Source organism: Lepidochelys kempii, chromosome 25 (genome assembly GCF_965140265.1).
Source record: "Lepidochelys kempii isolate rLepKem1 chromosome 25, rLepKem1.hap2, whole genome shotgun sequence".
Lineage (NCBI taxonomy): Eukaryota > Metazoa > Chordata > Testudines > Cheloniidae > Lepidochelys > Lepidochelys kempii.
The window spans coordinates 14,274,299-14,301,748 of NC_133280.1; the positions used below are offsets into that span (position 1 = coordinate 14,274,299).

General features: G+C 45.3%; 2 protein-coding genes across 5 annotated transcripts in view; one reads left to right on the plus strand and one right to left on the minus strand.

Moving 5' to 3' along the window:
• Window positions 1–3,893, minus strand: part of ABHD8 (abhydrolase domain containing 8) — a 31,688-nt gene extending 27,795 nt beyond the window's left edge. For 2 of the 4 annotated variants that reach the window (XM_073323962.1, XM_073323967.1), the window contains exons 1-2: window positions 3,269–3,893; window positions 3,060–3,161 (exon numbers count right to left, since the gene is read on the minus strand). In XM_073323962.1, the coding sequence (XP_073180063.1) occupies window positions 3,060–3,081 (22 nt within the window). In that variant the 5' untranslated portion in view covers window positions 3,082–3,161; window positions 3,269–3,893. The remainder of the gene's footprint in view (window positions 1–3,059; window positions 3,162–3,268) is intronic. The other 2 variants (XM_073323964.1, XM_073323965.1) reach the window with 2 other exon arrangements.
• Window positions 3,894–4,397: 504 nt separating this feature from the next.
• DDA1 (DET1 and DDB1 associated 1) lies at window positions 4,398–27,450 on the plus strand. The gene is made up of 6 exons (XM_073323972.1): window positions 4,398–4,501; window positions 6,451–6,715; window positions 17,621–17,701; window positions 18,212–18,263; window positions 18,602–18,663; window positions 19,963–27,450. Exons 1-6 carry the CDS (start codon window positions 4,440–4,442, stop codon window positions 20,071–20,073), a joined length of 633 nt encoding a protein of 210 aa, XP_073180073.1. The 5' UTR covers window positions 4,398–4,439; the 3' UTR covers window positions 20,074–27,450.

Sequence of the window (27,450 nt, forward strand, 5' to 3'; positions counted from 1 at the left end):
TATCAGGGTTGGAAGGGACCTCAGGAGGTCATCTAGTCCAACCCCCTGCTCAAAAGCAGGACCCATCCCCAATTAAATCATCCCAGCCAGGGCTTTGTCAAGCCTGACCTTAAAAACTTCTAAGGAAGGAGATTCCATCATCTCCCTAGGCAACACATTCCAGTGTTTCACCACCCTCCTAGTGAAAAAGTTTTTCCTAATATCCAACCTAACCTCCCCCACTGCAACTCCTTGTCCTGTCCTCTTCCACCACTGAGAATAGTCTAGAACCATCCTCTCTGGAACTACCTCTCAGGTAGTTGAAAGCAGCTATCAAATCCCCCCTCATTCTTCTCTTCCGCAGACTAAACAATCCCAGTTCCCTCAGCCTCTCCTCATAACTCATGTGTTCCAGTCCCCTAATCATTTTTGTTGCCCTTCGCTGGACTCTCTCCAATTTATCCACATCCTTCTTGTAGTGTGGGGCCCAAAACTGGACACAGTACTCCAGATGAGGCCTCACCAATGTCGAATAGAGGGGGACGATCACGTCCCTCGATCTGCTCGCTGTGCCCCTACTTATATCTGCTAGCTGGTCCCCCCAACCAGTTTGTATTACACTTAGTATATTATCATGCTGTCCACTATGGCTATAGAAAAGTTCCTCTGACATTTAAAGAATCCAAAATCAAAGAGCAATAATGAATAGTTAATTACCTGTGACAGTAAGTAACTGAAAGTGTGGAACTGATTATTTTTCCATCCAATAATGAGTAGCATGGAAACAATTCCTGCTCCACCTACGGATCCACGGCTTGTTGTGAATTACATTTTCCAAATCATGTTAATGATTTATTTTGTCTCAAGAACTTCAGATCAAATGTGCTCAGTTTACAAGTAAAACAATGCTTTTTCTAACTACCAGTGCTGCAAAGCTAGTAATTCTGATCCAGATAAAGTGTATCATAAGTGTTGGTAACACCTTGCAGACCTCTCTGCTGGATTCTGGAGCTGAACTGTAGTAAACAGTGCATTTGATAATGTGTGAACGAAAGAGAATGCAGCTCACTCTCTGGTCGGTAGATGCATTGGCTGTGAAGGGCTAATATCAGCAGATATGACTGATACACACAGGAGACAGATTTGTGAAGCAAGTAGATGCAATTCTGAAATTGTCAATTTTCTGACTTCCCCATGTTATTATTAAATTACCCCTTTCCCTGGGCAGCCAGAGCTAAATTAGAACAGGGCTTGATCCTTTCCCCACTGACCTGAATAGTCCAGAGAGAGAGAGAGAGAGTCTAACAACTCTGCTGCTGGTTCCCATTAACTTGAAGGAAGAGCCATCAAAACAGGGAGTCTTTCAAATAATCCCCTTTTTGTTACTAAAAATTTGAGTTAATAAGTGAAAGTAAAAAATAGTGTATACTGTATACTCCAGATCAGCATACAGTGTACCTACATTGGATAATCTGCTCTAGTTTTAATTCCTGCAATAATTCACCAAATAGTTTCATCTGGGGAAAGCATGAATCAGAAAACCTGTGGGACAGAGTAACTGGCCCAAGAACAGCTGCTCTCTCCCTCACCACAGGTAGCTTCATTTCAGTTGGAAGGTGAAATAATCCCTGTGGTAACTGTACAGCACCTTAATGTTTGTGAGGGGAGCACCAAAATGAATAATAATGGATAATGTCGCCTGCTAAATATCACATGACCATGTATTCATGAAGGTCTAAGAATAATCACCCTTCTATAGAAAGTGTCATCTGAAATCTCAAAACTGCTTTACAAAACATCCAACCCCATAACTCCCCTGGGGAAGCAGTAGTATCATTCCGGTTTTACAGATGGGGAAACTGAGGCACAGAGAGGTTTTTTTTGTTTTAAGTGACTTGGCTAATATCATAGAGCAGCTGTGCAATGGAGGCAGGAATAGAATCCCAGGAGTCCTGGCTCCCATTTCCTCCTCTAAGTGTAAGACAATATTCATCTCCAATTCTCTTTGTTCTTTGGACAGCCCCAATTATTCCAATAACAGGATCAAGGAATGAAAAGCCCCGGTACACAGGCACATGGCCATTTCAGGCATATATCTAGTGAGTGCATAATTAAGTGAAAAGAAAAGGAGTACTTGTGGCACCTTAGAGACTAACCAATTTATTAGAGCATAAGCTTATAATTAAGTGATAACCCTAAGAGGCCTAGCAATGAGGAAAGGGGCAAAGCGTCTCCCGCAGCCATAACGAGCACCAAGCCTGTGCACATTTGTGTCACTTCCCCTGCACAGCCCTGCGCCTCTCAAATCAGTGCTTCAATCTTAGAGCTAACAGAAGCAAAGAAACAGCCCAGAACTGTTGCCAGCAAAATCATTTTGACAGAAAATGTATTAAAAGTTTTTTAACAATCCATCATGGCAAAGAGCCCATAGCCCTGTGTGTTGTGGTGACGCCAGATACACTAGGGTGGCCAGACATCCTGGGAACTGCAGGACAGTTCCTTGTTTATGAACATCAGTCCCGTGCTTCCATCTCTGTTTCTGAGGGATGAGGGACACTGACAGAGAGAGACGTGATAAGAACAATGGAAGAGATCATATAAATGCAAATTATTATTTAAAGTCAGTTGTATCTAGCAGTTAGAACAGGGAAGCCTGGGAGTCAGGACTCCTAAGTTCTACTATTCCTTGCTGTAGGAGCATGTGTGGTCTAGGGGTTAAAGTAGGGGAATGGCATCTTTTCTCAGCTCTGCCATGGCCTCTGCACAGCCTTAGGTAAATCTCTTCTCTGTGCTTCAATCCCCCTGTTTGAAAAATGGGAACACACCTACCTCACAGGAGGGAACGGGGATTGGAAAGTTCAATTCATTGTTTGCAACCTGCTTTGGGTAAGATGTGTAAGGGCACCAGGCACCCCACCACTATGGAAATTAAATGGGAGGTGAGTACCTAACTCCCATAGGCTTTTTAAAAAAAGACACCCTTCAATGCCACTAGATGAAAGGCATGATACATGGATAAGGGATTCTATGAAACATTATTATTGCACAGTGTGTAATATGACAGATGAGGAGCTACTTACCCAGAGGGCTACAGGGGAACATCTCATGCTGTGGTTAAGGCATCACATACAGAAGCTTTGTTTAGCTGATGGTTAATTCAGATCCTCTTCAGGCACCAAACCCTTGTGTTATAAGACACAAAATGTCAACCACTTAGTTTTCACTCACTGCCTTCACCCTACGCAATAAACAACTTTCAATGAGATCTGGCTTTTCAAAGGTGACTCACTAACTATAGTCTTCATCCTTGTTTATGAGAGACCACTGGCCTGATTTTTCAGAGATTCTGAGCATCCCCATATTGAGATCAATGAGGGCAGAAGGATCAGGCTCATTGATATCACATGACTTGAACCTCTGGCAGGTCTAAACTCAGGGCTCCAGAGGTGAACAGCAAATCGAAGTAACTTGCTTCACCACACAGGGCCAAGTCCAGCACTTCTGTAAAGTGATCAACCCCACTGAACCGAATGAGAGTTGCACCAGGGTTAAATCTGGCCTTTAGTGCACCATTTAAAAACCAGACTGGGATTTCCGTAGCTGCACCTTGCACCACTGGTTCATACTGGGCCTTTGGCTCCACAAAAGGTTGTGCCCTCTCCTCGCTCACTGGGTGCCCCAGGTGCAAAGGAAATTTCATGCAGGATGGGAACTGGAGAGATGCTTTGGGATGGTTGTCCCCACCCTCTCCAGGAAACTCCCACCTCAACCAGACTAAGGCCGCTACCGTGCAAGTCGTTCTATGTGGACGGCCTCTTGTACCTGCACGGAGCGTGCGGCAACTCCGAGCCTCCCGCATCCCTAACCATTTAGGGGGGACAGGGCGAGAACCCAGGAGTCCTGGGTTCTGTCCCAGCTCTGGGAGGGGAGGGGAGGGGGGGTCTAGGGGATAGAGTGGAGGAGCCGGGAGCCAGGATTCCTGGGTTCTCCCCCTGCTCTAACCCGCTAGACCCCACAGCCAGGGGGAGAACCCAGGAATCCTGGCTCCCGGCTCCTCCACTCTAACCCCTAGACCCCCCCTCCCCTCCCCTCCCAGAGCTGGGACAGAACCCAGGAGTCCGGGCTGCCAGGCTTTAGCCCACAGGCCGCCCTCCTTCAGGGGGCCCGTTTCCATGGCGACCCACGGCCCGTGGGGGGGGGAAGGGGAGCCCTGAGGAAACGGGGCAAGGCGGGAACACGGGGCCAGCCGGCCCAGGGCCCGGGGCTCAGCACACCCCACGGAGAGCCTCGGCTTGTCCGGGAGAACTACAGCCCCCAGAAGCCCTTGCGGCCTCGGCGTGACACGGAGAACGATTTGTCCCAGAAGCCCTTGGGGCGCCCCCAGCCCCGCGTGGCCGCGGGTTGTGATAGGCCCGGCGGCGGGAGCCAATAGGCCAGGGTGTTGTTGAGGGGGGAGGGGAATGATGGCGGCTTTCCTTACCGGCCGCCTGGGTCGCCTTTGGCCTCTGCCTCCCGCGGGCAGGTAACGCGCGGCTGCCGGAGAGCCCCTTCCCCAGGGGGGCTGAGTGGGTGAGGGGCAGGCCGCGGGGAGGGGAGGCTGAAGAAGGGGGACTGGAAATGGGGTGAGGGGGAGTAGGGCAGAAGAAGGGGGACTCGGGGGGGCGGGGCAGGAGGTGAGGGGGAGGCCAGGGCAGAAGAAGGGGGACTCGGGGGGGGCGGGGCAGGAGGTGAGGGGGAGGCCAGGGCAGAAGAAGGGGGACTCGGGGGGGGGCGGGGCAGGAGGTGAGGGGGAGGCCAGGGCAGAAGAAGGGGGACTCGGGGGGGGCGGGGCAGGAGGTGAGGGGGAGGCCAGGGCAGAAGAAGGGGGACTCGGGGGGGGGCGGGGCAGGAGGTGAGGGGGAGGCCAGGGCAGAAGAAGGGGGACTCGGGGGGGCGGGAGGGGGAGGCCAGGGCAGAAGAAGGGGGACTCGGGGGGGGCGGGGCAGGAGGGGAGGGGGAGGCCAGGGCAGAAGAAGGGGGACTCGGGGGGGGGCGGGGCAGGAGGTGAGGGGGAGGCCAGGGCAGAAGAAGGGGGACTCGGGGGGGGCGGGGCAGGAGGTGAGGGGGAGGCCAGGGCAGAAGAAGGGGGACTCGGGGGGGGGCGGGGCAGGAGGTGAGGGGGAGGCCAGGGCAGAAGAAGGGGGACTCGGGGGGGCGGGAGGGGGAGGCCAGGGCAGAAGAAGGGGGACTCGGGGGGGGCGGGGCAGGAGGGGAGGGGGAGGCCAGGGCAGAAGAAGGGGGACTTGGGGGGGGCGGGGCAGGAGGTGAGGGGGAGGCCAGGGCAGAAGAAGGGGGACTCGGGGGGGGCGGGGCAGGAGGTGAGGGGGAGGCCAGGGCAGAAGAAGGGGGACTCGGGGGGGGCGGGGCAGGAGGTGAGGGGGAGGCCAGGGCAGAAGAAGGGGGACTCGGGGTGGCGGGGCGGGAGGGGGAGGCCAGGGCAGAAGAAGGGGAACTCGGGGGGGGCGGGGCGGGAGGGGGAGGCCAGGGCAGAAGAAGGGGAACTCGGGGGGGGCGGGGCGGGAGGGGGAGGCCAGGGCAGAAGAAGGGGGACTCGGGGGGGGCGGGGCAGGAGGGGAGGGGGAGGCCAGGGCAGAAGAAGGGGGACTCGGGGGGGGCGGGGCAGGAGGGGAGGGGGAGGCCAGGGCAGAAGAAGGGGGTCTCAGAAGGGGGGGCGGGGCAGGAGGGGAGGGGGAGGCCAGGGCAGAAGAAGGGGGTCTCAGAAGGGGGGGCGGGGCAGGAGGGGAGGGGGAGGCCAGGGCAGAAGAAGGGGGTCTCAGAAGGGGGGGCGGGGCAGGAGGGGAGGGGGAGGCCAGGGCAGAAGAAGGGGGTCTCAGAAGGGGGGGCGGGGCAGGAGGGGAGGGGGAGGCCAGGGCAGAAGAAGGGGGTCTCAGAAGGGGGGGCGGGGCAGGAGAGGAGGGGGAGGCCAGGGCAGAAGAAGGGGGTCTCAGAAGGGGGGGCGGGGCAGGAGGTGAAGGGGAGACCAGGGCAGAAGAAGGGGGACTGGAAATGGGGTGAGTGGAAGCTGAGGGCAGGAGAGAGGGGGTGTGTGTGGCTGGGAGGGTGGGGTGGGGGTCCTGGCTGTAGATGGGGAGGAAGGGAGGTCAGAAGCAGTGATGACTATCTGATCAGAGGGGTGCTGTGTGTGTCACTGCATTGGCAGAGCCAAGAGAGAGATGGATGACCGCAGTGCTGGGTGCGGGAGTGTGTTGCCGAAACAGGGCCAGCATCTCCCTTCACTATGTCTGGCTCAAATGAATTGTCAGAGTCCCTTATTTAACCAGTTATACCTCCAAAATTACATTATTTGAATGAAAGTCTCAATCACCCCATCCCACATACTGTGTTTTACACATGGTGCTTAGATTCCAAACTCTGTAGGTCATTGTCTTACTTCCTGTTAACCTCTTTCTATTGTTTTTTCACTCTACCAAGATTCTTTCTGCTGCAGCGCATCATAGCCTGCCCCTCACAGCCCAGGACAATTTCCATCCTCTCTGATGTTTTGGGGCAGCCTCCGAGCACCAGCCTATCCTTCAGATCTGCAGGAATCTTCCAAAGCATCCCTAGACACCTGTCACCATGGAACCTTCAGCAAATACGCACCAAGGCACGTGGGAATGAATATCAACCAAAGAACCTCAAGCGCAAACGGACCCATGGCTGGATCAAGCGTATTAGAACTCCCAGTGGGATTGAGGTGATCCTCCGACGCATACTGAAAGGCAGGAAATCACTGAGCCACTGAGTATTGTAGCTGCAGGATCTGTTGAGCGTGAAATGTTTCAGTCAAGCCTGAATAATCTTCCGCAGCTCAGACCTTTAGAGTGAACCAGCTCGAGAGTTTGCAGTGACATAGACTTCTCTATGAAACACCCATGAGCGATTGACTATTCCCATCATGTTATAAAATGTGGTGAAGAATTATTGAGTGGTACTTTGACAGATGTAGGTTGCTGGTTTTCTTTTCCATTGGCGTCACTAGATGGCTAACTATTTTTAATGGCAAAATTATTACAACTGATGGGAGTAGTTCTAAGGTAAAAATTGTACATCCATGAGGCATAATTACAAAATAATAAAAAATCATATCAAGCTTCCTGCATTAAGTTTGTTAATGCAAAGCTATAGGGGAAGAAAAACTCTTTTATTTCTCTTTTTTTCTTGTGGGAGTAGCGGACACACTTTCTTCTTTCTCTAGAAACCTAAAGGGATGAGTTTTCAATCTGTGGATGTGCAGTTAGCGTTAACCACAAGACAAGGTCTATGACTATTCCCCAACGTACCCAGTGAACAGTGTGCTATTGACTCCACTCCCCTCTCCCTGTGTTACTCACTAAGGACCCTATCATGCAATGTGCTGAGTGCCCTCAGAGCTGTTTGAAGAAAATGAGTACCTTGCATGTCTGGAGCCTAAAGCAGGCGTGGGGTAGGGTTCTTTTTTCTGTCAGTTTAAGGCCAGATCTTGCAAATTTATATGTGCCCATGAAGAGTCTTGTTGCAGAAAATGGGACTCCAGGCAGCCACAGAATCTACTTGCATAGATTTAATTGCAGGATCTGAACCTAGTGGTGGGGCTGTAGTCCTGTTATAAACTACAGCAGTAGTGCATGTTGGTTTTGCTTTCCTGTTGCTCTGTTAGCAAGAATTCCTTTTGTCACTGGGTAAAGATTCCAATGCCCAGCTTCTTAATGGCACCTGAAGAGCACCCAAACACCTCACTTAGCACACTTTGGCTTAGTTTGCTGCTGTGTGGGGGTGAAATTCACATCTGTGCCCAAGAGCCCATGCAAGGCCTCTCTGCATTGCTTAAGTTTTCCATTTAGTCTCTCAGTTTAACACCCCTTGGAGCATAGGCTTTGCAAAGACCTTCTGTACTGGGGTGTATTTCACACCGAGTGTGTGAGGCTGTGAGAGCTTTTAAGAACAAAATCTACAGTCTATATTCAGGATTCTCTAAATACTTGGATCAAAATGCAGGTTTTGTTCAATTTTTTAAAAATTGACATTGAATAAAAATGTCCCCATGGTATCTTAATTAAAACAGTTTTTTATTTTAAAAACAATGTAAACATTCTTCTAGGTGTTCCAAATGGAAGCATGAGACAGACTGTAAAGCTGACAAGTTTAAATTTCCCTCTCCAAGTTTAATGCAGTGTGACAAATATGCATGGCTTACTTGAGGGGAAATTAGATGCAAAAACTACCACTAATGCAGCAGTAAAGGTGAGAATCAGGTTCATGATATTCAGGAAATTCCAGAGGTTGAGATTCTACCACAAAGTGAATTTAGCCAGATTAACAATCAATACAGGAAAGCTTGGAGCCACAAAGTGCCCATTATAGGTTCCTTACTCTTCAGGGACTGAGCCTGAGATCTCTTGAGCTGATTTTATAAACCTTTCAAGATGACCATTAAAAATGTTGGCCTTGATACTTAAAAATGAAGTAGAGAGGAGCCTGAACCTCTTTGGGACAGCATGTGGGGCAAGGAGTTGGGCCTGTCTGACACAGCTCTCACACATGTCATCTCCTTCCAGAAGTTCAACAATATATCTTCCTTACCCTGACTTCCTAGCAGCTGGAGGAATTATATGTAGAAGGCTGAGAACACCTTCCTTTTCACCTCAGTATCGGACACTGAAGGTAGCTGGGGGCTAGAAAGTCCCCATGAGCACGAGTCGTGGTCATTGCCAGAGCCCTCAATTTGAAAAATGGGGTCCAGTAAGAGGAAGGTGGTCAGTTTGCTCTCTAGAGTCAGTTGTAGGGGAACCTAAGAGCAGAACTAATAATTCAACACCCCAAACATCTAACCACTCCTCTGCCTATGATAAACAGAATCAGTCTGGCATGATCCCTGAGAGGATTACTAGCTAGTACAATCTTTGGTACTGTATACATTCTGTAGCTACTGAGATGGCTGGCTGGGGGGAGTGAGTTTGTTTATGGGGTGGGATCTTGCTCTTTTGGTACCTGTTCAAGGAGCACAATATATCTTTTTATTAAAGGTTGTGCACCTCTCCAAAGGCATGTAGGCAGGGTACAGCTTATAAATAGGATTATGTGCTTTCCTCTGATAACACAGCCTCTGTTTATTGCATTTCAGTCATACCTTAATAATGAAAGAGAAACTGAGGATGAAGGAAGCTGGATGAATCAGATGATTGGGAATGGGTTACAGTAGTTTTTCCATTGCAGGCTTGGGACTTTTTGAAACAAAGACTGCCAACTGTACATGATTTTTCAGAGTGATGTGCAAAAATGCCTGCTAGGGCCCAGTACTAAGTTTTTTGTGCAAGGATCTCAAAGTGCTGTGCTAATTATCTAAGCCTCACAACCCCCAGTGGCAGAGAGGTATCATTCTCCCTATTTGTCAGATGAGGAAACTAAGGCACAGGCTGAATTTAAGAAGGGGCTGAGCAACCACGGCTTCCATTTAATGGGAGGTTCAGGTCTGCAGCACGGCTGAAAAAGTCACTTGTCTAAGGCCACAGCTGGAACCAGAATTAGAACTCAGCAGCTTCTCCATCTCAGAACAGTGTGCAGACACCACAGTGCCTATCTTAAGAGGCCCTGGTGCGCTTTCTTGAAATGAAGGGACTCCTACAGAGCATCATTCCAACCGTGTTTGTAACCCATATGCGGAAAGCAAAGTCCAGTTTAAAGAAACCCAGCAAAACATCTGCCAACTCAACCAGAGAAAGGATGGAAAAAGGCATTAGTAAGAGGCAACTCTGTTTTTATAACATATCTTCTTTTTATTTTTTTAATGGATCTTTTGGAATCTGGAGAAATTAGAGGTGGAACAGACTAACACTATCAGATCAGTGGCCAGTGCAGAATTGTTTCCCACAGCTTATTTGCCTGGGGTTTGGCAAGTCCTAGTTTTAAATGCCTCCATTTAGGGTACTTCCACTCTTTCTTTCAGGATTAATTTCTCACAGCTTAATAGAATTCTTATCCTTAGGAACTTTCCCCAGTGTTCAACCTAATGTCCCATTGAGCCGTAATCCAAAGTTTTGTATGAGTCGGGTGTCAGCATCTATTCTTCATATATTATTTTTTCTCTGATGTCAAGCTGCTTTTTAGGAGTTCAGCTGTCATATTTTAAATTGACCTTTGCTGTAACAACTCCTAGGATATGGGACAGGTTCTCAGGAGATTTTGTCTCAGTTCATAGCTCCTTATTTTCAAAATTAACCTGAAAATGCTGTTTGCATAAGTGTTTTTCAGCGTTAGCCCCTTTGCAGAATGCTTCCTTATTTGTAGAATGTGGACCATTCCCCCAACTGATGGCGCCCGTTCCTGTGGAATGGGTATGAAGATGTCCTCTTGTCCCACATGGAGGGTAATGATGGTGGATCACTTCACTCAGTGGCATTGTTAGTGGCAACAAATGTACACCAGGCCACAAAGAATGTAGCACTGGAGATTGACCAGATGATCCTGTCAGCTGTAATTGCTGAACAGGTGGAGAACGCCTGTGAAATAGCTTATTTTTGATTACTGTTTTATTATTGGTTATTGACCATTACAGTCTTGATTTAGGGTCAGATCTGACAATTGTCTCAAGTAGCACTGAACTGTTGTGTATCCCTCCCTCCAGTGTACCTTGTGTCTTTTGTTAATCCTTTTTCTATTCAGACTGCAAGATCGCTGGTGCAGGGACCTGTCTTATTACATGTCTGTATTGCAATTTGCCTAACACATTTTGGGTCTTATACAAATAACTCATATAGATTATTCAGAGATAATTAATTTGTGACTCATTAGAAATGATTAAATATTCTTGACTTTTGCCCCCATATTGCAAGCTGCTTCACCCAGGCAGACCTCTGCACCCCTTAACAGGACACTTTGTGGATACAAGGGTTTGCCCAGGGACAGCAGCTTGCAAGAACAGAGCTTTATTAATTAATAAATTCTTAATTATGAGTGCTTGATAATCAGTTACTTAATATTTCATAATCACTCAAATTGGTTATTAATGTTTACTGTTTGGAATCTATGGCTAAGTTTGATTAAATGGTAGTGGTTATAAGCCATTACTGATAGGTTATTTCATTATAATTAGTAACTCATAATTGACTATGACTTGAATACTGATTATTAATCACTGATTAATTATCAAGTGTTGTTGAATATATATTATTATTATTATTAAGTTGTTTGCTCGGGTGACCAGATAACAAGTGTGAAAAAATGGGATGGGGGTGGGGGGTAATAGATGCCTATATAAGAAAAAGTCCCGAAAAAACGGGATGATCCCTTTAAAAAAGGGACATCTGGTCACTCTATTAATAATGAGCCATAAATTATTCTTGATCCCGACAGCAGTCAATGGCCTCCTTCATGGGAAGTGGGAAGCCAGGTGTTCATTACTGGAACTACAGCTCCCATGAAGCAGCGCGGCCGGCCCCCACATCCGGGTCCTTTCCTCTTCCTCCCGCGAGCCTTAGGAGCCGGGGCGGGCATTTCCTGCCGCAACCTAAAGGGCTATTTACTAGGCCGATTGGAGGGACAGGTCCGATGGCCAATAGGCCTGCAGTCTTGGGCAGAGCCACCCAATGGGAGCGTGCGTGTCTGGGCGGAGGGGCGGTGCGAACGAGGAGGCAAGTTAGGCTGAGGAGTGGGCTTTTAGAAGTTGCCGTGCGGCGGAGGCAGCGGCGGGGAAGATGGTAGGTGGCTTGTGCCCCCCCCATACAAAATGGCGGGTGGGGGAGGCGGGGTGCTGGGTCTGGAGCCTCAGTAGCCATGGGGGCTCCCGGGGAGAGGGCCCCGCCCCCAGCCTGAGTGGGGCGAGGCTGGGTCCACGGGCCCCCTTCCCATGGGGTGCGGCCGCCACGGACCCCCCCGGGCTGGGCTGTGGGGCGGGCGCCCTGGGGCCTTCTGGGGGAGGGGAGACAGCTGCAGCCGCCCTGGCGAACGCCCCCCCCCCCTCCAGCAGCTATGGGCCTCCCCTCTCGGGGCAGAGCCTTCGCCCCCCTGCAACCCCCCCCCCCCCCGCCAGTGCCAGCACCGTAGGCCCTTGTTGATAGGTGGGGCTGGGGCAGCCCCGGCACCCAGGGGCCTCTCCCCCCCCCATGGGTTTTCCTAGGAAGGGTGTCGGTCCCCTCCCACCTTCCCCCAAGTTCCTGGGCCTGCTTATTCAGGGGAGAGGGGTGACTTTGGGGGTGCGGGGCGCGACTGGGGGAGGGGCTGGAGTCCCCTGGTCGCCTTCCCGTGCAGCCGTGTGGCCCTGCCTAGGAAAAGGGCTTCGGTGTTTCCTTCCTGGGCCTGCGTAGCAGGGAAGGGGGCCAGTGATCTCTCCCGAAGGCCTGAGGTGGCTGCGCTCGGGGGTGGGGCTCCTGCATCTGCGGTTCTCCCCGCCCCCGGGGGCCTGGTGGGGCTGAGCGGTGTTGCTGCGTTCCCTCCTTAGGGTCGAGGGGCTGGGGCAAGGATGTCCTCTCCATCTCTCCGCTTAGAGCTGCGGGCTCCAGCCGTAATGGGATTTTTTTGGTCACCGTCTCGGGGAAACTGCTTGGGGGGGTGGGGTCTTGCTGACATGGGAGAGGCAGATGCAGCCTTGTCTCTGCCTCCCTCCTCAAAGCAATAGCCGTGGGGAAAGTAGGGAGAGACTCTCCAGGCAGCAGCTTAGTCACAGTTTTGCATCTGGGGTTCCTGCTATGTCACCTTCCCTTAAAATAAATGGAGAAACGCCTCAAATTTGAGGATCTGCTTCACTTCCCGACTCCTCAGGACATTCCTCAGCAATTTTGGTTTGGCCGGGGCATTTTCCCTCTTTGTCCTAAGGAAAAGAGAGAGGCAGAAAGCTGAGATTAAAAAAAAAAAAAAACTTTTCTAAGAATCACTTTTGTTTTCGTGCTAATATCTCCATAATGGTGGTTGCCCAGTAAACACTTCACATGGTGTTGGAGCTGAATCATTCAAATAACTTCTGCCCTGGGAAAAAATAGTGTGGTGGCTAGTAACCAGGGAAACTCCAGCTCTCTCTTGCTTGCTCCCATTAGCCTAGAGCTAAGATATCATGGTGCTGCATGTAGTGTTAAATGACTAGCTAGATTCCTTTGAAGTGAGCTGTAGCTCGAAAGCTTATGCTCAAATAAATTGGTTAGTCTCTAAGGTGCCACAAGTCCTCCTTTTCTTTTAGCTAGATTCCTTGTTGCAGGTGTGTAATTCTCTGGCCTGCACAAGTCTGGTGTCTGTCTCGCATTTATTGTTTTTAATTGGAGAAGCTGAACAATGAAACAAAATCTGCAGACATTATTCCTTTAACAAAAGATCCTGTGTGATTTTCATGCCATTATTTTCAGGGCTGTCGTTCTGAGGCTTTATCCTATATTTGGACTCTCATAAGACGAGATGCTTAAATGTGGGGACAGCTGTACATAATCTAGTAGGCACCTAGAAATACATTGCCATGAAAGTAATTAACTAGGGTGCCTGCCACCCCCACTTATGCTGGAGGAGTTAGGAGGGAAGAACTGTTTCTTTTGGATGTTTGATAAGGTTTTATTGCCCTCTGTCAAAATGGATTCCAACTGTGTTCTTTACAATAATTGATTCACTGTTTAAATGGCATTTGTACATTAGTAGGTCAAAATGTATAATGTGTGAATGGGGGCATGGCAGAATAATTGAAAACTGTTGTTTTAAGCTGTCTTGCAACCTGTCCAAAACAGTGCTAAGGAGTTTATTTTGCATCTCGGAGAAATATTTAGCCCTCATCTTTAAGTACCTATAATGGTTCTCAGGGGGGAAGCAACATTGAGGGGGGAGGGGTAGCTCAGTGGTTTGAGCTTTGGTCTGCTAAACCCAGAGTTGTGAGTTCAATCCTTGAGGGGGCCATTTAGGGATATGGGGTAAAAATTGGGGATTGGTCATGCTTTGAGTAGGGGGTTGGACTAGATGACCTCTTGAGGTCCCTTCCAACCCTGATATTCTATGATTGCTTTTTAGTGGATGAGGGGGAAAGTATCCATGTTTATGCACATATGCTGTATGTGATACAATCCCATTTCAGGCCCAGTAGTCTCACTCTTCATGTAGATAGTCTTACTTTAGGACTCATCAGAGCAAAGACAAGTTTTTCAGTTTTCTGACACTGTTTCTTAAAATGACTAGTTTTGTTCTATATATTTTGTGTAAAGTTAAGGAGTGCTACAGAAACGTGTTGATGACTTGGGCTCCTACATGATTAGAAAGTACAGTTTTCCTCTCACAAACTTTAATTTTTTTCTTTTTACAGTGACTAGTTGCAATTATTGATAGATTCCTTCTTGGTCAGGTCTCTTACAATACAGTTATTTGTAGAAATGGTTTTCTACATTTGCACCTTGACCCAACTTTTCCTTTTGCAGAATCCTTGAAATGTGTCTGCCTGAATGTATCCAATTTTTGAAACGGGGGTTGAGCTGTAGCTTATTAAACACCTGAAGTAGTGTAAAATATTATTTAAAAATAATTACACTTTCAGGGTGGTTGTTGTGTGGTGGGGTTTGGTTTTTTTTTTGTTTTTGTTTTTGGTTATATGCCAAGTAATAGTCTGAATAGTTCAGTTCAAAGGCTTTTCTGTCCGGGCCTAGCCTAATGTAATGGTGCAAATATTCAGTTTCTTGCATCAAAGTGCAGTGAAAGGCTGAACAAAATTAAATGGTTTGTGGTGGGATATGTTCAAAATTTTCCTCTCTAAATAGAGTAAGAAACATACCTGGGAATTTTGATCAATTCCAATCAAATACTTACTAGCTCTAGTATGTAAGAACTCAAGGTCAATTCTAAATAGAGTGAAATGGGATGCTAAGTCAGTGAAATATGCCTCGATGTTAGTAAGAATAATACTAAGAGGATCTATATCCTTTTCGCAGTCATGGAACTTTCCGATTGAGTATTCTGTAATCAGAACCAACCTTGGGAGGCAAATGAAAGAAGCAGCCCATCAGTGGCAGCATAACAGTTGGAGCACACAGCAGAATCTGAAAACAAGTTTAGGCTCGACTGGAATAGAAATAAAGACCAGCTTAGATACTGTTTTCATTGTGCCAGTCATTCTACAGAGAAACAAGAACCTGCCCTGAAGAGCTGGCATGTGCTAGATAGACAAGGTAGATAAACGGTGGGAGAAAGGAAGTCATATTGTACCCATTTTACAGATGGGCAAGAGAGGTTAGTTATTTGCTCATGGTCGCACAAAGACTCTGTGGCAGAACTGGAAACTGAGACCCGTTTGGTTGAGTCTTAAGTCCAGTGCTGTAACCACAGGGCTATTTTTCTCCTAAAAGCAAGCTTGGGAGGGCATAAATTTGGAAACCTTACTGTTGTTAACTTTTCTTAAAACAAGATCAAAGTATAAATAGTGCTTCGAGGCTATCCTGACTGGAGCCTATTGCTTTGAATAAGCTATGACAGTTACAAACAGAAAAGTAATTGTTCCCATTAAAAGAGATTTTTAACTCCTTCCACAACTGTAGCATTGCAGAAGGACTCTATCTTCTTGTTGCGTGTGAAATGGGTTGAATAACTCTGCTCATTAGAATCATCTGCTTCTTTCTGATCTTTAGAGTTGATTCTACACAAGATAATATATTAAGCTTCTATTGTAAGCTCTGGTGCAGGGTCTGTTTCTTTGTTACATGCATGTGTTGTGCCTAGCATAATGGGGCCCTAATCCTTGACTGGGGCCTCTAGGCATGACTCCAGTGCAGATATTAAATCTGTTTTTTGAGATAGGGGTTTAGGCTAGCTATTTTCCTTCATGGCCTTTCCTACGTTCATCTATCTTACTTATTTTAAGGACCTACAATTCATAGATCAGGACCCCATGGTAATAAGCACTGTACAAACACACAAAAAGACAGTTCCTTCCCCAAGGAGCATACTTAATGGCTTCTTGTGATATCTGTCCCCTTGCTTCCTGCTACTTAAAAAATTCAGCTGTTGTCAGGAGTCTTTCTTTTTCTCTAGGTATATTGTGACTGAAGAGGCTTCAGAGTGGTTCTGGGTCTGGCATACTGCTGAGTTGATTACCATACTGCCCCCTTTATTGCTTTTAAGACAAACACCCCTCCATCCATATCGGTTTAGCTTGGTTAACTGTGGGTAAAGGGCCTCTTCAGGGCCGCTGCTGCTGTTACACTGAAATGCTTCCAGTGAGGCAGTGCTGCTGTTGTCAAGTGTGTTACTCTGACTCTGCTATGAAGGCTGAACCAGACCTCCTCAAGAACTTGGGAGTTCTTTGCATGGAAGTAACCACAGATTGTGGGCCTGATCCTGCACACAATTACCATTGACCCTGCACCAGGAGTTACATGTGTGCAAGGGCTACAGGATTAGGCCATAGAGGTTGTGTAGTTCTTTTGCCTTCCTGAGACTGCCTCCTTTGTGTTTGTGCAGATCTAGTAATGGCTGTCAGTTTGACTGTGCATCCTAGGCCTTCTCTGTGCTGAGGATTTTATCTACTGGTGTAGCTATATTGGAGTAGGCCCCTCGTGTGCATATTGTGTAGCGAGTTGCATTGGTAAGTTCCATCTGACAGGTTTACACTACGTATATTCTAGGGGGTTGCCTCAGTGTAGCTACCTTGTTTGAGAACTCAGCTCATTTTAATGAGTAAACACCCTTTTTAGAACAACTATAATGTATTAGGTGGAGGGTTAATAGTTCCGCTGTCAGGTTCCCCCACTTTTCAGGCCCTAACAAAACCAGAGCGTTGGCATTAAGGATGCATTTTGGCAGTTGAGATATTTTAGATAGATGGCTGCTTGCTACAGGATGGGCAAATTCATTCTTTCCTACTTATTCCCTTTGCTTTACTGAGTACACAGTGATTCAGTATTTCATTGTGCAGTTACAGGTCTGTCTCTAAGTAAAACTCAAAGATATGGTCAAGTCAAAATTGGCCCAGAACTTTAGCAAAGTGAAAGCAAAATAAATGTTTCTGTGATTTTTTTTTTAATTTAATGAAACTTTGCAACTCAAATGTAACAGCATTGTACTAGTTCATATGAGCCAAGAAATCAAAGCTTCTTGTATTTAAAAGTAAGAATGTCTGATCTATTTTCATTGTTCAAGCTGAGGTACAAAAGAGTTTGCAATATAAATAGTAAAAATGTAAATAGCTCAAGTTTTGTTTTAATCTAACCTATCTAAGAGCACTAATTTTCTTTAAATGATTAACTTGACAATTGCCCCCTTTTAAATCAGTCACTATGCCTCTTAACTGATTTCCCCAGTTTACCATCGTAGTCTTAAAAATGAGACCTTACTGCACCAACAATTAACTAGTTTTGTTTTTGTTTTTTAAAGAAAGCCCTCTATATCAAAATGGATGTAGCTACAGCAGAGCCTTTCACTGGAGATTCATAAGTCACTTAGGTTGGAGAAATACAGATGAGACATTCACATAGGACTGCAGGATTTGTCTTAAGAAAACCAGTGTTCGTTCTGAATATTTAATATCTGACCTCGTAGCTGTCAACATACTTCCAAATGATTAAAAAAAAAAACATTATTGGCATGTGCAACTCCCTTGATCTTTTTGCTGGTCTACTATTCTAATTCTTTACTTGCTTCATTGTTTAACCAAAGCTGTCTTCTGTCGTTTTAGGCAGATTTTTTGAAAGGCTTACCAGTCTACAACAAAAGCAACTTCAGTAGATTTCATGCAGACTCCGTATGTAAAGCGTCGGTGAGTATTCTATCTAAATGCAATCTCTCAGGAGATGATCTTGAAGTCTTACAGAGTTGCAGAGGATACTGGTGCTTCATATGGCCTCTAAGTGGGCCTTGGGTCTCTTAAAATAAGTTATTGCTAGTATCATCATGAGCTACAACTGCTTATCTGAGATTGGAATCCCAGGAGGGGAGATTTCCCAGATATGAAGTTAATGTACTTCAGAAAAATTCAATATCAGCAGAGCCAAAGCTGTGTGGCATTCCCTCCCCATGTTTTCCATTCTTAATTTACCAGTGGCACTGGGGCACATATATGATAAATGAACCTCTTTTTACATGTGGAAGAATTTGCAGCTGCGTGGCACAGTGAGACTGTGGTATGCTGCATTGCCACAATTTTATAGCATTGCAGTTGAGATGAACTTGTCAGGACTGGGATTGTTCAGCAGCCTTAGTTGTATGTGGAAATTTTGGGGTTTTTTTTGTTTTCCTCTGCACTGTAACGATTCTAATACTTCTACAGAACAGAAGACCGTCAGTATATCTTCCCACAAGGGAATATCCATCTGAACAAAGTAAGTATGCTCCTTCTGTGTTTGAAGCTTCAAGTGATGTGTACTAGAACTTTTATTTTGTGTTTGAGTACGTACCAAATTTTTAATATTAATCTCATTTGATTATTAAAAAAAAGTTTCTGTTTTGTGCTATCTATGTCAGATTTAAGTACCTCCAAAGAGTACAGTTGCTTAACTTTTGGGTACGCTTTTGCACATCTTTTTCTCTATCCTTACTGAATGATTATATCACTCCTTTTTAAAAGGTTCACAACCTGTATGAAGTCTTGGTCACTAGTTTGTTTTAAATGTTATCTCTTAGAAATGCCTTCAGAGTGTGTTCTCTCTTTCTTCAACAGTCATAGTAACAGAAAAGACTAACATACTTTTGCGTTATCTACATCAGCAATGGGACAAAAAGGTATGACTTTTTTTTAATGTAAAACTTTGTATCTGGTTTTAAAGTGCAGTTTGTTTTTGGTTGCTTCTACTGTGTGACCATCAATGCCTATAATTAGTCATGAAAATACATAGATACTAAATTAAGTGGAAGACTGAGCCAACCCTGAATTTCTCAATTCTACCAGAAGGTGCTTGTGACGAATTTTCTATCTGTGGTAGACTTTCTCACTCTTCATATTCTAGAAAGAGGAAAGATGGTCCAATGACTAAGGCAGTAGCCTAGAATTGGGAGGTCTGTTCAATTTTGCCACACTTTCTACGTGACCTTGGGCAAGTCACTTAACCTCTTTGTGCATCAATTCCCTGTCTGTAAAATGAGGAATTTTTGGGGGTATACTTGAGACCATAGTCCTTTATTAGACTGATAGTACAGAAGACTGGGAGCCAGGACTCCTGGGCTCTTTTTCTGGCTCTGCTGTTGACTCACTGGGTGCCTTTGAATGTATTATTTCCAGGTACTCATCTGTAAAATCCTATATCTTGCTTACCTCACAGGGTCACATGAATAGTACATGCCAGGTGTACATGTGTTATAAAAAGTTCCTAGCACGCACCCTGCCTCTGAGTTTGTGCTCTACAGGCACAAGTGGGTACAGTACAAGACGCACACAGTGAGGAATGGTCATAGCCACAAAGCTTCCCAGAGCAGATGTAACTTCAGAATGTGTGCATTTGGGAAGAGTACATGAAGGCTGCTCCAGAGGTACAGAGCAGCAAGAAAGAAGGTCGGAGGCTGGGAGTGGGTAAAGGGAGCAACTGAGAGAAGTTTTGGCAAAGCATAGAGATGGAGGAGGAGTTGAAAGGAGAAACACAGATGGGAGCAGAGTTGTCAGGAGTCTGAAGCTGATAATGAGGTGCTTCAGAGTGATGATGGAAGCCAGTTGGGAGGTTTGAGAAGTTCAGAGACTGAATCAGAGCAATGGGAGAAAAAGAGGGTCTTATTAAAGTTTATAAAGCACTTGAGATCCCTGGAATAAAAAAGAAGCTAAGAACAAAGGATTGTCCTTTAGCAGCCCTGCTGGGGCAGGAGAGCATTTTAGAAGAAAATTCAATATATAATATAGTTCAGCTTTGGACAGAACTCTGGCGTTCTTCAGAAGATGCCTCTGCTAGTTCATATACATCAGCATCTTCACTCCCAAAGACCTTTACCAACTCTTTATGCAAGATGCATCATTCAGTACGGAAATGTAGCCGTCTCTGGAGTGGAATGTTGTGGAGGACTTCACTGATGTACCTTTCTCTTTGCTTCAATCAGAATGCAGCAAAGAAGAGAGATCAAGAGCAAGTGGAAATAGAAGGTGAGAATTCGGCACCACCACGGAAAATTGCTCGGACAGACAGCCAGGACATGAATGAGGACACTTAAACTCTTGCTCTCTCCTACACTATTTTGCAGGCGCTTCCTGTTTTGTCTCAAAATGTGTAAATTTCCACGCCCCTTCCCCCCCCCCCTCCACTATGCAGCCCAAACCACTTCAGACTTCATAGGAGCCAGTGTATTTATTTTTTCTCCAGTTTTTATTTATGCTGTAAAACTTACGGAGCAATCGATGGTGGAACAAGTCAGCAAATGATGTGGTATAAATTTAATCCTTTTTTTAAAAAAAAAAACATACATTATCACTTCTCCAGATTTTGTTAAACCTGTTGCTTAATTAACCCAGTTTGCCATGGAAGCCTGGAGAGGAGACATGAATTTACGGCATGCAAATTCCAGTGGTATAGGCTTTCTGATCCATATGCCCACTGGTATATTACAGTCGTCAACTCTGTATTGGCTGTACTCAGTCTAGCAGTAATTGGGGGGAGTGGGGGCGGTCTCGTCCGCTCTGAAATGTTAATTCTAAAATCAGCATTGTACTGAGAAATCCCAGGGGTTATTTAGGGTTGTGCTGATCTTATCAAACGTGGTCATCTTGATAGAATGGTTGTGGGTTTTTTGTTCGGCAGCATATGTTATCACACACATCAATGGTCATGGAGAAGTCAAGTGACAGGTGTGTTGCTTTGGTTGCTCTTACATTTTAACAGCCTTTTGGCTTGAATGAACTGGTATGTGCAACTTCTCCATTGGAATAAAAAAGGATACTTTTATCCTACTGAGTATTTGATCAACAGTGTCTTTAATGGCAGCAGGTGGAATGGAATTGGTAGGTCTACCTTGAAAACTTGTTTGTTAAATTTGAGAATCAAATTGGGTACAGCTTGGCCTCTAGATTGGCTATTTCCTTTCTCTCAACCAGTGATTCTGAAAAATCGTACACTGCATGACGAGCTGAGTCCAGGACTTCTGGATGCAAAGTAGCTGAACAAAATGAGCTTCTACGGTCTATATTAAAGGCAGACCCTCTTTCATTTGGACAATGACAGTTCAGTGCCTGTCACCTGTAACCCTTTGCTGACTATCTTCAGTAGGAGCCAAATACAAAAACCTTCAAGATATCTAAGTGGAGTCAAAGGAAACCAGCATAGTTGGTTGAAGGTGTGTGTGTATCTCACTATTGACTGTCCATTGTGCTTTTAATGTGAAAAGCTTAGTGTGTTATTTTTAGGTTGAAATCTAGATTGTTGCCTTCCGTTGCTCTTTTCCCAGCATCTCTGCTCATCAGCAAACTGTAAACAAACTGAGTCCAGAAGCCATGTGAGCCTCTTTCTAGAAAACCCTGAGTAAGCCTAGTTCTGTAGGGAGTTTGACCATGGGTGGTTAAACTCAGACGAAAGACTTGTGAGGCTCATGCCGTCACCTTCGCTACTGTGTCCCAGTTAGACCAGGGGACAGAGCTTGCTCAGAATAAAAGCATGATGAGAGTGAAAGCCATCAGCAGCACAGTTTCTTATGAGACAGGACTTCAAGAGGAGCAGGACATAGCCTCGCTTATTGCTCCATTTTTACAAGTATGTACAAGGCGCTAAACTCTGATTCTAATATTAGTCATCTCACTTTTTCAGTGAAGATCGTTAAGTTACTTAGACCTAAAATTGTACCTGCCCTTAACATAGCTACGTTTTGCTGCAGCAGTGCCCCTCCAGATTATCTGGTTAAAACACCAGCTGTGTTGATAAGGACAAAAATATGGTTTTACAATTTTATGTGGTCGACTGACAATTACAGCTTAACAGAACTCCTTTTCCCAGAGCTGTGCTGCCAAAAAAGATGCTGGCATGTGAAATGCAAGAAGTAAACGGAAAATGCTTTGTTAGCTTCAAGGGCATGTTAAAAGGTTTGTAAGATACCAAAGGAGGAAATGGGTGTAGTGCTGATGACAAAAGTTTAACAAGTGCTGTGTTTTTAGCTACATTTCAGGAGTTCCAGCCTCGTTTAAGTGCTGTTTAATTCCTTACTAAGAATTTGGAGCTTTGCTGGCCTCTCTGCTACAGCGAGTGAGGTACCATTAAAGAGTTGGCAGTTCCATCCTGTTCGATACCCCCATCTTTGTTCCCTTTACAGTAAATGTGACCTTGCTGGTAGCGGAGCCTTTGAAATCTTACAAATAAGGATTTTTTTGTTTATTTTACCAAAAATCTCTGCAATTCTCACGCTCTTAGAAAAATTTATTTGGCAAAGAGGAAAAAAAATAGTTGTCTTTAGTTTCCTGAGAGCAAGTCTGGAGCAATGGGGGAAAACCTCCCTGTCCGTCCTCAAAAGTTCTTGAGTGTCCTTTCAATCAGACTATAGCATTTTGCTTTTGATGTTGGCTATACACAAGCAGCATGGACTTCTGATGCTCACAAACAGGTATCTTTGTTGCATTTTACTGAAAGTTTTGATAGTCTTGCTCAACTGGTCAGAGTTATCTAATCTGAACTGAAAGCCTCCTCCCTCGCCATCCAGTTTCCATGCTGCTGACTGCTTAAAAATGTCACCCTCAAGCTGCCACACGTTCAGAATGTTTCCACTGCTGTTTAATACATGTGTATCGGGTTTGTGTTGCATGTGAAAACCCTCCAACCCAACTGACTATCTGGTGTCTTAGGCAAATCGTACAGTAAACAGAGATCCAGAACTTCTCCAACATTGTTCACTTTGTATAATATGTAGCTCCTCTAATACTTTCTGATTATCCTGTTACAAAGTGACTGGGATTTAGTGACCCTTAACTGGTATTTTGTATATGTCCGCATAGTGGTATTTTTATGGTTTCTAGTATTGATGTATATTGTACAAAGTTTTTATAAAACTTTAGAAGCTTGTCAAAAAGATCAGGAGAGAATTTTTGGAGTGACTAGTGTGACTTTTAGCAGAAATTGGAGCTGCAGGAACATATTTCACTCTTTATTTCAATGAGAAGTACAGAGGATGCTGAATCCTAGGAATAGCCTAGCAAGCATCTGCTCTCCCCTGCGAGGCAGATTGCTCCTGTACTGGATAGCATTGAAGTTTGTGCCGTCTCTCTGTTTAGTAACCCCTCAGTGCGATTGGATGTGATGGGTAAATCTGTTGTTTCAATGGTAGCCATTGCCTTTTTTTTTCTTTTCTTTTTTTTTAACAAAGACTGGATGTAGTGGGTGTTATCACAAGTTTAGTGACTGACGAGGCAAAACCAAAGATGTCTTAAACTAACTCCAGATATCAAATGTTGACTTCAGAGGAGTGTTTGAAGGGGTTTTATTCTCTTCACCGCCCTTGACTCGTAAGCAACTTTAAAAGGTATTCAAGTTTGAAAGGGAAGTTGTTTGGTCTTTTTTAAATAAACAAACCCTTGGAACATGTTCCATTCCAGTGATCATAAGTGGTCACATCTGCTCTGCAAAGGCCCTATTTATTTGTATGGGTGGTTGGTTCTTCAGACTTGCTGGTTGCTTTATTTTATCTGTGTACGTTACTGAACACAGATAATGTACACATTCAAGCCATTTCCCTGAGCAAACACAGGGGCATACAAAGAGATACTGCTGAGGGAGGATGATCTGTTTTGAGTAAAACTGGCAGGCTGGTAAGGGACACTACTGTTGGTGCTTAGAGTCTGAAAATGTTTTCAAATGCAGGTACCCATAAGAGCACTGAATCCATACCCGGTTACAAACCAAGCTACAATGGAGATCAGAAACATTGTGAAAACCCTGCTGGACAGAGTGTGTTTGTGAGGAAGAATCGACCAGCTCCCCTGTCTGTTTAAAACTTTGGCTAGACTATGACCTATTTTCCCAGCCTAGACAGGGCCTGAGGGTTTAGCATAGGTAGGGTATGTCTATGCTGCAATTAAAAACTCACAGCTGGCTTAGCCTAAGGGGCTGTTTAATTGTGCTGGAGCCCAGGCTCTAGGACCCTGTGGGGTAGGAGGTTCATAGAGCTCAGGCTGTAGCCCAAACATCGACACCACAATTAAACAGCCCCTTAGCCTGAGCCCCACAAGTCCGATCAGCTGGCATGAGCCAGCCTTGGGTCTAATTGCAGGGTAAACGTACTCTTTTTAGAGGGCAGGGTGAAGATTCACTAGTACTACTAAAATGGAACTGTGTTGTGACCAGGTTCAGTGGCAACCGCTGGTCCTCTGGCACTTGTAGTGTAGATTGGGCCTTAAGTACCAAACCATACAAGCTGAAAGCATGTTCAGAACCAGGTGCTGAGCTTGGTTCTGGCTGACCTGGCAGAGTGGCGTGTAATTCTTTGAACGCTGTTTACTATGGTCTGGAGCTCCAGAGAAGATGAGGGCCTATGTACCAATCTGAATGCTATTTGCAGTGTTCAAAGAAATTTCTTGTGCAGTCAGTCACTTGGGGTTTTAAGCCTACTGAATCAAAGTACTGATTTTTGTTTGCTCTTCTTGGGGGGCTACAGGGTTTAGAAGCTCCCGGATTCTTGTTGGCTGGTGTCTCTTTCTCAAGGCATCATGATTCTTGTGCCTTATACAGTAATTCAGTTGTTAACACTTGGACTGTTTCCTGTGTTGAGGCAGAATTTTGGGGGCTTGCTGGAAAAATCCTAAATCTGCTTCTGCAGTAGGTAGGATTACTTCAGAGGAGCTCATTTCAGAATATACCTTTTGAAAATAGATCTGACTAAGCAGAAGCTGATGATGTACATCATGGACAGGCCATACAAATGGGCCTCAGTCATAAGCAAAGCTGCCATTTACCATCTAGCATTAGTATGTTTATACCACTAATGTGACTTTATTTTTCTGTTTAAAAGAGATGCGTCCTTTTCTTTTTTGGTGGTTTTTGGTTTTTGCAACTATGCTTATTATAATGGCCTTTTCTTTCCCTGATTTATTGACTGGCATCTGGCAGCTGGGAAGTCATGCTACACTATGGCTTTGACTGGAAGGATTCTTGGTGATTGTCTTCTGTAACTTTTGTGTGTTATAACTTCCGATGTATAAAAAGTATGTGTGATTTTTGTTTTTAGTGGGCCATGTGTGGTTGGGGGGGGTGGGGTGAGGATTAGGTTGGTCAACGTGCCCAATAAAGGATACTGTATCATTTGTTTACTCAAGCACAGACTATCCTTCATACCATATTGAATGCACATTCAGCAATCTCCACTTGGCTGGTTCACAGATGTATGCTTGTCCTCCTTGTAGGGGAGAATTTAGTCATGGAATCTCATCTAGAGATTTATATGGTTTGGAGCACTGTTTAGTACCACTAACCTGCTGAGAAATGTGGGACCAAAGCAGCATTTGCAGGTAGGCTGCTTGACTTCCTTACTGCCAATTGCAAGCTTATGCAGAGTGGATGTGCTCATTAGAACCATACTACTGGCTCCCTGGATTACTCCCATTTTACATCCACCAGCCTACATTTCTCATTTGAGAGGCCAACAGCTTTGTAGCTGTCTCCTGCATTACTGCTGACCTGTGTGTTCATGGATGTATGTGGATTCTTCAGTGGAGTTCAACATCACACTAGCAACATTAGAGTTGAACTTACACTTCTTTTCTATTCATTCTAATTTCCTTGTTACAAGATTGGGATGAATATTTCCTTTAGGTGTAGAGAGGGTTGAGCTTGGTCTGTACAAGACAGCAACTTTGTAATTATGACTTTAAAAGTGGGAATGGACAAACGCCAACCTTCCCATTTGTTCTGCACTAAGATTTTATTTTATTTTTTTTAAAGCAAAGCTTCTCTGCTCCCTGCCTGTGCCTGGATGTGGTGAGTGAAAAGATTAATCATATGTACAGATTGGCCTTTTCATTCAAATTGGTGCAATTCCAGTGATGATTCTTGGGTTCTGTAGAAGGGCAAACTACTACTGAAGGTCTGAATGTTTTTTGGAGGAGTCCTGGTGGACTTAATCCTTTATGACTGAGTTCAGCTTTTATCAGTGTAAACCTGGGAGTCGCTAATCAGCTGGAGGGATAAAAGGGCCATGTTGTCAAAACTTTTTTGCTTTTTTCAACTAAAAATTAACTGATGGCAGAGGTGGGGTGGTTGAGGAAATCAAATGGCATGAGTCAACCCACACCTCTGTGGTCCTGGGTTCTAATGCTGTTCAGGCCACCTGTGTACAAACGAAGTTTTGTGTGTGTCTATCTTTTTGTCTCCTCTACCAGACAAGCACACACTTCAACTCAATTGGCATTCTGTGGTGAGAGATGAACATCCAGACTAGAATAGCCATCATGCTGGGAGGATGAATCTGCCTTAACAATGAGCTGTGCATGGTGGGGAGGTTAGCCTGCGCTATATCTGGCTGGAGTTACTGCTTTGGCGCTCTCACGTCCGTGAAAAAATTTAGTTTTGAGGGTGAATGGAAATCCTCTTGCTGAGTATATAGTCATGACTTTTCACTGGCCAGCTCGTTGCTTCCCATATTATGAATACTACATTGATAACTGGTCCCTGTAGCTGTCCAGTGCACCCCAGTGCTGTAATCTTGTGGCTGGTTGTTTATAACACAAATCTAAATGTGCTTTTCTTCCTTTCGGAAGTGGGGGGAGATCTAACAGTGTAATCAAATACTCCTTCCTTGCTTTGCTAAGTAATGTGTGTATAAAATGGATATCTTCATCCCTGAGATACTAGCAAAGATTGGCCATTTAGTTATTTAAATACACATGCATACTTGTTGGAGGAGGGCAGAGTAAACTACTTCACTCGCTAGCCACCTGCTTTGTTCTGCGATGATGGCTGTCTAGCTTGGATTGCAGAAGAGTCCTGACAAAAATGGATATTGATTCTTCACTTAGAAGAAGAAGTTGCAGAAAATACTGCCATGCAATCTGAAGGAATGATCCATGGTGCTTATCAGCACTGTCACCGTGCATAGTACGGCTGGGCTGGACTTTCAAATACATGTGTTTCTTACGACTTAGTGCAATGTGTATAGTTAAAAAGGCTTTACTGGGTTTTTTATTAAGACTAATCTTAGTCTCCTTGGTCAGTTGCATGTAACAGATGAATGTATGGGATTGGGCCTTATCTTTCTAGCCATCCCAAATTGCTTTTACGTCCGTTACAGTCTGTCTGGAATACAAAATCCCAGGGAGATTTTTTGGCAATACACAGTGTATCCCTTGGAGCCTGTATTACTTACAGCCTGTCCTTCTGCTTGTGGACAAGAAATACCTGCCGAGTTCCAACTCTGCCTCTTCCCCCTTACTGTCTTTGCGAACACTGTGTCTGTGGGGCAGGGGGCAATGTGTTCTCCTGAGGAGTTGTGTGGCGATAGAGGGGCTGCTGTAATGGAGCGACTGTAAATATTCTGTTCTAGTTGAATGTCACAGCTGTTGGATTTTGCATTTATTTTTAAACTATTTCATGTTTGATACTGTGTATAATAAATTTGCAGAAATTA

Excerpts from the sequence above, each read along its gene's own strand:
- DDA1 (XM_073323972.1), top strand. The coding sequence starts at position 4,440 with ATGATGGCGGCTTTCCTTACCGGCCGCCTGGGTCGCCTTTGGCCTCTG. Across the intron at positions 6,716-17,620 it reads GAACTCCCAGTGGGATTGAG|GCAGATTTTTTGAAAGGCTT; the intron begins GTGATCCTCCGA and ends CTGTCGTTTTAG. Across the intron at positions 18,264-18,601 it reads GGAATATCCATCTGAACAAA|TCATAGTAACAGAAAAGACT; the intron begins GTAAGTATGCTC and ends TTTCTTCAACAG.